General features: G+C 43.8%; 1 protein-coding gene across 7 annotated transcripts in view; it reads left to right on the top strand.

The window, feature by feature from the left end:
* Nucleotides 1–10,473, top strand: part of Kif1b (kinesin family member 1B) — a 164,942-nt gene that overhangs the window by 111,188 nt on the left and 43,281 nt on the right. For 5 of the 7 annotated variants that reach the window (XM_012516574.2, XM_023699403.1, XM_023699404.1 and 2 more), the window contains 3 exons: nucleotides 72–209; nucleotides 1,598–1,846; nucleotides 9,901–10,019. In XM_012516574.2, the coding sequence (XP_012372028.1) occupies nucleotides 72–209; nucleotides 1,598–1,846; nucleotides 9,901–10,019 (506 nt within the window). The remainder of the gene's footprint in view (nucleotides 1–71; nucleotides 210–1,597; nucleotides 1,847–9,900; nucleotides 10,020–10,473) is intronic. The other 2 variants (XM_023699405.1, XM_023699406.1) reach the window with 1 other exon arrangement.

Raw genomic sequence — 10,473 nt, forward strand, 5'->3', positions numbered from 1 at the left:
AGATGCTTCCAAAGAAAAATTTTAATGCCACCTCGTGCATTAATCCTGTATGCTTCCTGTTTGCTAAATAGGCAGAGGCTGGATTTGATGCGAGAGATGTATGATAGGGCAGGGGAGATGGCCTCCAATGCCCAAGACGAAAGTGAAGCCACCATGACCGGCAGTGATCCATTCTATGACCGCTTCCATTGGTTCAAGCTTGTGGGAAGGTATGTGATGAGTTGTTGTTGTCTCCTTTAGGAAATGAGTGCTTTTATTTTAATTGTTTAAAACTTCAGATAGTGTAGAACGTTAAAGGGAAAAGAGTCATCACATCCGCTTGCAGTTCCTGTGTCACTGGGTGTGCTCCTCTTCAGCGGTTCCAGTATGCGTGTTGTTTTGACTCTCAGACTTTCAGCCAAAGTATTTGACAGTCTTTCTTTCTTTCTTTTTTTTTTTTTTTTTTAAGAGACAGTATTAGGATGTTTGTTTTGTTTTTGTTTTTTTTTTCAGAACCAGGGATTGAACTCAGGTGCTTGCGCTTGAGAGGCAAGTGCTTATTCTACTGAGCTATTTCCCTATCCCCTTGACAGTCTTGCTTGACTCTGAATGTATTCATGAAATGTTTTGTAGTTGATTAAATAGACTGAGAAGAAAAAAACTTATGTCTATATTCTGCACAGTTTAAAAGTAATACTGTGTCTTTTACCAAATTGCAATCTTGCCATAATCTGATTTGTTCTCACCGTTTGAAAAGCAGTTCATTCCATTTTAAGTTTTTGCCAAGGGTGAATTGCAAAGTGCGTGCTTCGGCACCCTCTGGAGCCTTTCTGTGCATGCATTATGTTCAGCATTTTATGAAGCCAAACACTGGGTCTGTGAGTTGATATTGACTTAAGTTCTTAGAAGTTTAGGAATTTAAAGCCAGGAAAATAAATAAGTAAATAATAAAGAAAAAGGAATTTAAAGCCAGGGAAATTTTAGTTTTGAGCTTACTGCTTCCAGATTTGGAATTGTTTCACATTTACAAAAATCTTACAGTGGTTCTTAAAAGAACTAGATAAAAAGCAGCTGCTAAAGTAATAGTATGTTGTAGAAGTGAACTCTTTTCCACTCCACTCTGATAGGAGAGATTTTTTTAAGGAGTTGAGTTGGTCAGTGTGACCCAAGCAAAGCACATGCCGCTGCGCTGGGCCATTGCCTCCGTTTGGTTTTCTGTTCCAAGGTGATATGAGGATTTGGATGAACGCTGAAAGCCTTATCTTTTTGCCTTCATGTTGAGTGGCTCCTTTGAGGCCTGGATGCTGGCTGATCTTTTGTGTGAACTGAAAAATATAAAAGTTTTATAGCACAGTGCACACCTGGAATAGTCCGTTTGTGGATTTCCTTAGCTTTTCTTAATCTAAGGATCCGTCCTGGTAGAACTGTTTCAGCCCGCCCTTGTTCCCTTTCACCTGATCCAGATGATTTATGCTTATTTTATCCTTTTGCTTTTCTATTTGCTTTTACTGTGTTGATTCCTCAGTGAATTCTGTGCTGGTGGCACCTTTGGCTTCCTGTTTAACCAACTCTTCCTCTCTCCCTGGCTGTGTTACTCGGCGTCTTCCCTGGTGTCTAGCTCCCCCATTTTCCACGGCTGTGTGAATGAGCGCCTTGCCGACCGCACACCCTCCCCCACTTTTTCCACGGCTGACTCCGACATCACTGAGCTGGCTGACGAGCAGCAAGATGAGATGGAGGATTTTGATGATGAGGCATTCGTGGATGACACCGGCTCTGACGCAGGGACGGAGGAGGGATCAGATCTCTTCAGTGATGGGCATGACCCGTTTTACGACCGGTCCCCTTGGTTCATTTTAGTGGGAAGGTTGGTGAGGTTATTGTGAGAAAGGCAAAAAGGGACCAGCTCTTACTCTAAAGGAGGCCTCTGCCATTTTGGATAATCTTGCCTTAGCCAATTTAATCCGAGACTGTTTATCTGACATCCTCCAGTGCTGGGTGTTCTGCGAGTGCTGGCCTGGCCAGAGTGCAGCAGGCAGCGATGTCTGAGAACCCCAGGGAGATCCCTTGTCCTAGCAGTTGTCTGGTAATTTTATTTTGAAGCAGGAAGCCCAAAGTGGAAAGGAATTAAAGGGTCCAACCAGTGTTACAGTGATTTTGCACACATCTGTCCTTTTTTTGAGCAAGGAGTGAACTCAGGACCTTGTGCTTGTTACACAAGTGCTTATACCACTGGCTGTGGTGATTTTGATAGTTCCTTTGTAAAGCATGGAATGGAGGAAGTAGAAAGGAGTAGGGAAAGTCCAGGGTGAGGCCCAAAGTCTGTGATGCTGCAGGATCCCAAGATCTACAGGGACCCAGAGCCTGTGGTAGATTTAATTTATTTGGCCTACTAAGTGCTGAAAAAAAATAAGAAAGTCAAGTCTCTGTCACCACCACCCCTCGTATGTGTCTTGCCTTCTGTCACACAGACACAGATGCACACACACACCTTCGCTGGTCGTATTTCTGTCCATGGCCACCAGGGTATCTGTAGTCCTTTATTTTGAACATGATTTTGATTGAAGGCTTCATAACTATGAAAATCATCTGCTGACACCACCAGGAGGGTTTTGTTCAGTGCTACATGAAGCTACTTTGTGCGGAGCTCACCACGCAAGCGTTGTTTCTGGCCTCTGTGTGTGTATTGCTGTCAGTGATGCAGGACTCGCCAGGCCTTTGTCCCTGCCACACCCAGCCTTCAGCATGAACTAATTGCAACCCCAAGGATGGCAGCAGAACACTCACCAATTCACCAAGATTATGTCCAGGTTTTAAAGTATGAAATTTAAACCATGCATCGTGGCACACACAGGCAACCCCAGTACTCTTGGGAAGCTGAGGCAAGAGGATTGAAAGTTCAAACTTTCAGGCTAGGTAACTTAGTAACTTAATGAGACTTTGTCTTAAATTTTTAAAAAGGATGGGGATGCAATTCAGTGTGAAAGCCCTGGATTAATCTCCAATGCCAGGAAAAAAAAAAAAAAAAAGGAACGAAAGAAGGAAGAAAGGAAAGAGAGAAAGAACTATATATGTAATTTAACTTCAATAATGAATTAGAACCACATATTGTTGAATGCTTTAAAAGTAAGAATTATAGCCAGGCATGATAGTACATCTCTGTAATCCCAGCACTTAGGAGGCTAAGGCAGGAGAATTGCCAAGAGTTCGAAACCAACTTGAACTACATAACAAGACCCAGTCTCTGGGGGCCTGCCCCTTAGCTCAGTTCTTTAAGTGGCTGCTTCAACAAAGCAATCAAGCTCAGGTTGCTGTGGTTCAATCCCCACTACTGAAGCCAGCCAAACCTGCCCTGAAGGCATTTGGAGCCAAAAAAAAGACCCAGTCTCACAAAGCCTAAATAAGTAAATAAAATAAGGAAATTAAATGTTAATTAATTTAAGTGTTAAATGTTTAAGACCAGTTACTTAAAAATGAAAGTGGGGCTGGTGAGATGGCTCAGTGGTCTAAAGCACCTACTTAGAACAAGCTTAGTAAATCACAGGGACCACGGTTCAATCCCCAGCACCACATGCCAGCCAGCCCCGCCCCCTGGTGGGCTGAGCTGGCCACACACACATATAAGTAAATAAATTAATAAATAAATAAATAAAATTAAAATTTAAAAAAAAATAAAAATGAAAGTACGGTGAGTTTCCTGACCCACTTGACCTGGGTTCCAAAATTTAGCTCATATCATGTCATGACCATGTTATGGAAGCTTCGTACCTAATAGTGAATATTGTAGGAGGAAGGAAAGAAAAGGTTTTGATACAAATAAAATCAGTTTTAGGTCTGGGGAGATAGCTCGGTGAGCTAAACACCTGCGTGTTGCAAGTGCAGGGTCCCAAATTAAGTTCCTGATACCACATGGTACCACATGCCTTGCTGGCCCAGAAACTGGGCATGGTGGTGCATGCTTGTAATCCCAGCACTGGGGAGGCTGAGACAGGAAGATCACTGCAAGTCTGAGCTGTGTAGTGAGACCCTACATCCACAGCAACAATAAAAATGAATAAATATAAACTCAGTTTTAACTTGGAGTCCATTTAGTTTCTGGGTTTCACAGTAGCAAAAGGATATTTAGAATTTACTTTCTCCATGAAGAAATGTAAGATCACACAGGTGCTCATGCATCTGGGACACTCCAAAGTTAGGACTTTTTTTTTTTTTTTTTGCATACCTGAGGCCGCCCATGGCAGCTCTGCAGCTGTCGTCATGCCCTAGAATGAATATATTAATTTACACCTTAAATGCTCTGGGTACCACTTGGATTACCATGAGAAAAAGAGAAAGAAGAAAGTCAAAAGGCTCATGAATATTCAAAAAAGGCCAAAAAAAAAAAAGATTGGCCTGAAGGCTAAACTCTACCACAAACAGCGCCATGCAAAGAAAATGAAGACTATCAAGATGCATGAAAAGAGAAACACCAAACAGAAGAATGATGAAAAGACTCCACAAGGAGCAGGACCTGCCTACCTGCTGGACTGAGAGGGACAGTCTCGTGCAAAAGTACTTTCCAACATGATTAAACAAAAACGAAAAGAAGGGGCAGGAAAATGGGAAGTTCCTCTGGCCAAAGTTCGTGCCCAAGCCCAAGGAGAAACGCAAGTATTAAAAGTTATTCAAATTGGAAAGAGGAAAAAAGAAGGCGTGGAAGAGGATGGTTACTGAAGTCCGCGGTGTCGGATGGCTTTACAAGAAGACTAAGTGTGAAAGATTCGTTAGGCCAGTGGGCTTACATCTCAGGAAGGCCCGTGTAACACATCCGAAATGAAAGCCACCTTTTGCCTGCCAGTACTTGGTAGGAAAAAGAATCCTTCATCGCCACTGTATACAACTCTGGGTGGTGGTATTACCACAGGAACAGCGATTGAGGTGAACGAGAGCGCGCTGGCCTCGGGGCACAAGGAGGCAAGGTTACTGGGGTAAATACGCCCAGGCGGCCAGCAGTCCTGAAGGTGATGGACGCGCCAGTGCAGTCCTACTAGCTTGACAGATGCTCCGTACAGAAACTCTTACACTTAGTGAGGACTACAGACCAATCAGGAAAACCGTAACTTGAATACTGCTGAACAACTCTCATAACTACATTCATCAAGAAAACTATAAAATTGTAAAAACATTAAAATGGCAAAAAAAAAAAAAAAAAGATCACATAGCTGTGAATATTGTTTTCTACTAGCATATTGTCAGGATGAGGTGCTTATACTTTCAGAGGATCTGAATTATTTAATATTGAGGACAGTATATACAAAGAATCCAACAGCACGTCTTCCCATCTTGCTGGTGTCTATATCCTGCAGTACATTTCCACTCTGTTCTCCACTGTCTGGATGTTAGAACCTGGTAAACTCTGTCCCAGGGCCAGTCGCCCAGGCTCCAAAGCTGCTTGTGTTGTACCCCATCAGACTATGAGAAGAACCCTAACCAAATTGTTAGGAGAAGCCTCTCTATATTAATTTAGGACAAGCAGCTTAAATTGAGGCCTATTGGGTTCTCAAGCATAAACGAGTTGGGCAGGATAAAAGAAGCTTATGTGTCCTTTCCACCTTTCATGTTCTGCCGCACACACCAGCAAAATGAATATCCTGGCTAAGCCTTCTACTTAGTAACATTTTATAGTTTTGAGTGAATTGTATGGCAACATGAAGTCATAATCCTAATGAAATAGACTGGGTTAAAATACGTGTATTAGTACTGGGTGTGGTGGTGCATGTCTGTAGTCCCAGCACTCAGCAGGCTGAGGCAAGAGCATCACTGTGAGTTCAAGACCAGCTGGGGCTACATAGTGAGTGCAAGGCCAGCCTGAACTGCAGAAGGAGACCCTGTCTCAAGCAAACAGTACATGCATTATCTTTCACTCTGGTTTTATTCCTTTTTGTCATGTCCATTACATGTATAGGTATAAAGCAATCACATTGAATTTGATTTTTACATTAAATATTTATGGAGCTATGGTTCAGAAATTGATCTTTCCATTTGTTTGGGTTCCCAGATTCTAGAATTCCTTTGCCTTGCAAGAGACAGGGGCTTGGGGAGCTGGGGACAGAGCTCAGTCAGAGGTTGAGCCGTGCTTCATATGCTTAAGGCTCTTGATTCAATCTCCAGGACAACAGTTGAAGGAAAGCTTGGGAAGGTGAAATCACAGCGTCACTAAAGCGAAGGAGAGCGTCAGCGACCCCTCCGCTGCCTTTCTATGTAACAGTGCACCATCACCAGTTGTGTAGTGGTCACTGGGTATAGATGGGGAGGGACTTCCTTCCTGCGTGTGTGATCTACAGGCTTGGATTTGTCTTATTGGGACAGAACTGCAAATGGGATTTATGCCTGAAAATTCCCACGTTTCTTATGAAATTCCGTTCATAAGTTTGTTTCTTGGCTGTGACTGCCTCTGGCTACTCTTTATATTGAGATCAAAAGAGCTTGTCCCTTTAGCTGTTCTCTTCCTGGCATGCTGGGATGTTATGATCCATCACAACATGACATGGAATGTAAAATACATGATAGGCTTCTGGGGGGCAAGGTGGTTATTTGGGACCTGGATAAATAACTCAACTGACATTCTTTCTGTGTTACCGTAATCATGCCATTTTTCTTATTTATTTATTTATTTATTTATATGTGTGTGTATGTGTGTGTGTGTGTGTGTGTGTGGCCAGCTCAGCCCACCAGGGGGCGGGGCTGGCTGGCATGTGGTGCTGGGGGATTGAACTGTGGTCCCTGTGCTTTGCTAAGCTTGTTCTAAGTAGGTGCTTTAGACCACTGAGCCATCTCACCAGCCCCTCATGCCATTTTTCTTACCTTTATGTTGAAAACTTTGTTTCTCCTTTTGATGTAACTTCACAGAACTCTCTGTTAATATATCCTTTACATCTTCTCCCCTCTTCATCCCTTTTCTCCTTCAGTCTGCTGGGTCAAAGTATACGGACTTTCAAAAATGCTGAGTATTTAAGAAAATTCCATTTTAAAATGCTGTAAAGGAAAACTTTTATACAGCATTGATTTGGGCTCAGGACTGTACAGTAATACCATGACCAGGAGCTTCCCAGTGAGTGTGTGGCTGTGTCTCTAAGAGCTGATGCCCTGTTCCTGCTATAGAGTTACGGAGCCTCTTTTCTGTAAAGGGAAATAAATCTACAGTATGCTTTTCTGCTTCCCATATGGAGTAGTTGTCACCATACGCAGAAAGAAAATTTCCATCATTAATGTGCTCCAGCATGACCTGACCACAATCTGCCTGTGCCTGTGAGATGCTGTCCTAAGGAACAGTGGCTCCTGCTTTTAAATAGCTGTTCAAAGCAACAGTGAAGTAAAGTTCGGAATTTAAGCATAGTCTTCATGGTTAATACATATCATGAGGGGCCGAGGAAATAGCTCAGTAGAATAAGCGCTTGCCTGGCAATTTCAGGGGCCTGAGTTCAGTCCCTGGTTCCGCCAAAAAAAAATACATATCATGAGTTTAGTTTTGGAAAATCAGCCTTGTAAAAAGATGGCTTTGCTCTCTGCTTCTGGTGTAACCTATTCTTCTGGAAAATCTCCCACTTGTACGTGAGACTAGAGGACAGATCACTCTCCTCTTCTCTCCTGTGCACATAAAGTTCACTTGCCAGGTGCTTACTGAGTATACTTACTGAATGTCTGCACCCCCTGCAGACAGTGGTGAGCAAAACCAGAGCTGGTCTCAGTCCTGTACACTCCTGTGCTGGGTGACAGACGCAAAGTAAATAATCGCACAAAGGTAGATTATAGCAATGGTGAAAGACTTCTGTGTGCTGCTCAAGTCGTGTATGCTGGGGGGGACTTACCATGACGCTGTGAAATCAAAGGGGTGAGGTAGGCAGTGAGTGCAGAGAGGACTCGAGGCAGGAGGCTCGAGTGATGGCCTTCACCAGCCCAGGCGTCCACAGTGGGCAGGGCTGGCTGGAGTGCTGTTGCCGGAGTGGTCTGTGTGGCCGCATGGGATGACGCGCCTGTGATTCCAGCACTCAGGATTGCAAGTTCAAGGCCAGCCTGGGCTACATATAAGAACATCTCAAAAACCAACAAAATAGAAAAAGGCTTCTAATCAGCAAAGTATGAGTATGTGTGCTGATTATGAAAGAAAAATTACTTGTTTGGTTCTATGGGCCAAATTCTTAGGTGTTTAACTGTGCCATGGTACTAGGTTTATGATGGTCTAATTTATAATCCATTTTAGATTGCATTTTTGTTTCTGTCCGGTATAGCTTTAACCCTCCATCTTTCAGCATTGTCCCTTCTTCCGCTTTGGAGCAGACTGAAAGGGAAGATACCATGACCTGATTTAATGTTCACATGTAGTTATTTTTGTTTTATTCTTCATATTTCATTTGTTTTTGAAACTTACATTTGTTCTTCTGTGATGTACTTTGTTTATTTTTATTATTTTGAGTTAATTCTTGAGTGTCCACTCCTTTCTTCTCTCTTTGTTTGAAAGCAAACTTCAGAGCAGGAGAAGCAGCAGACAGGCTGTGTGTCACGTTCGTCTGTGTTTGGTTTCCTGGTGCACGTGTTTCCTCTGTGTGCCTGCCTTGTGTTCAGACATCAGCAGCCGAGTCAGAAGACAGGAGTAACAGTGGGAACTAGATACTCTTTCCCCTCTGTTCCTTAGAATGAACCCCCTCAAACTTTGTGATCAACAGTTTTTATTGCTTTACAAAATTAATAACTACAAAATAGTGAAAAATGAAAATATAAGCCAGTCGTGGTAGCATACGCTTTTGATCTCAGCACTCTGGGGGGGAGGCTTGAGGGAGGAGGCCCCAGGTTAACATGCAGCCTGGGCACCTTAGCATGACTTCCTATCTCAGAAGTAGAAAATTAGAAAAGGGCTCGGGAATGTAGCCTGGTGCAAAGGCCCTGGGTTTAATTCCCAGCACTGGGGTAGGAGACCACATGCATTTGGACCTTGCTAGTTTGAAATATAAAAGTTAGACTTACAGTTTACCTTTTCAAAATGTGTTGCTGACTTAGGTTTTAAGCTCCAAGAGGAGAGGAAAGCCAGCCTTGTGAGACAGCCTTGCTTCACGCTTACCTTGATGCCCCCTTGGAGTGTCCCAAAATCACAGCCTCTACCCACCACAGCTGCTCTCTGTACTCATCTCTTACACTGCCTGATGACAGTGGTCCTGGAAGAAAAACACAGCCACCATGTTTGGATGGGAAGGCTATTTTAGGGTTAATAACTGTGTTTCAGTTGCACACACATACCCTCCATTTTTTTCATTCAATTTTTTGTTTGTTTTGAGACAAGGTCTCCATGTGTAGTTCAGGATGTCCTCCTGCCTCAGCCTCCAGTTGCTAGGATTATAGGCATGCACCACCACCACATAGCCCCTGCTCATTTTTTTGAGACAAATTTTACTATGTAAGTCAGGCTAGCTTTGAATTTACAGCCTCCAGAGTGCTGAGATTATAGGTTTGTGCCACCACACCAGCCCTGCCTGGCTTTTTTTTTCCCCAATCTCCTGAATTGTCTCTTGGGAAAAACCAAAATTCTTGGTAATTTCTTATTTTCAAGGTTAAGCTCTTTAACAGATGCCTCTTCACCAGCGGTATTCAGAATGGTGTCCTGAAAGTCTATTTCCAGTTGTTACTCATGTACCCGCAATACACTCTGATAGAGAGGCAATGGTGTGAGTTGGCCGTTGTCGCTGCTGTGACCAGCATTTGCCCATGTTCATGTCCTGTCTGTGCAGATGAGGCAGCTCTAGCAGTTTGCGGAATTCAGGACAGGCCCAAGAGCTAGTCTTCAGAGCAGGCTCAGAAGCCAGCTGAGTTGGGGGTGAGCCTTGGAGAGGCTGAGAGCTGGTCTTTCCGTAGGGTGTCCTGACAGCTCTCTGTCCTGCTCTCTGTCTCCAGGGCATTTGTATACCTGAGCAACCTGCTATACCCGGTGCCCCTGATCCACAGGGTGGCTGTCGTCAGCGAGAAGGGTGAGGTGCGGGGATTTCTGCGCGTGGCAGTCCAGGCCATTGCAGGTAGGCAGCCCACTTCTGAAACCAGTGAGGGCTGTGGCCTCTTGCCCAGAGCCAGGGCAGGCCAGCTCTTGGGACCACACACAGCGGGTGGTGTTTGTCTGTCTTGGAGAGGCCTTTATCACTTCCTCTGTAGCCATTGTCCCCAAGTAACATAAATAGATTCTGATGAAGCCGGGCTACTGCTATTTTGGGATAATGAGGTAAAGAGATTTCCTTTACATGAGGAGCAACTCCTGGCTTGACATCATAAGAGTCATTGACATCTTAAATATAACACTTCAACTGCTTTAGAAGCAGTGAAGGATTTTCTTGCCTAAACTTTTTCCCAGCAGATATTTCCCTCGCTGTTTTGTAATGCTTGAATCAAGATTCTAATATTTGGGCTGGAGAGATGGCTCAGTGGTCTAAAGCACCTACTTGGAACAAGCTTGGCAAAGCACAGGGACCGCGGTTC

The sequence above is a fragment of the Octodon degus genome, unplaced genomic scaffold (assembly GCF_000260255.1).
Source record: "Octodon degus isolate 3935 unplaced genomic scaffold, OctDeg1.0 scaffold00113, whole genome shotgun sequence".
Taxonomy (NCBI): Eukaryota; Metazoa; Chordata; class Mammalia; order Rodentia; family Octodontidae; genus Octodon; species Octodon degus.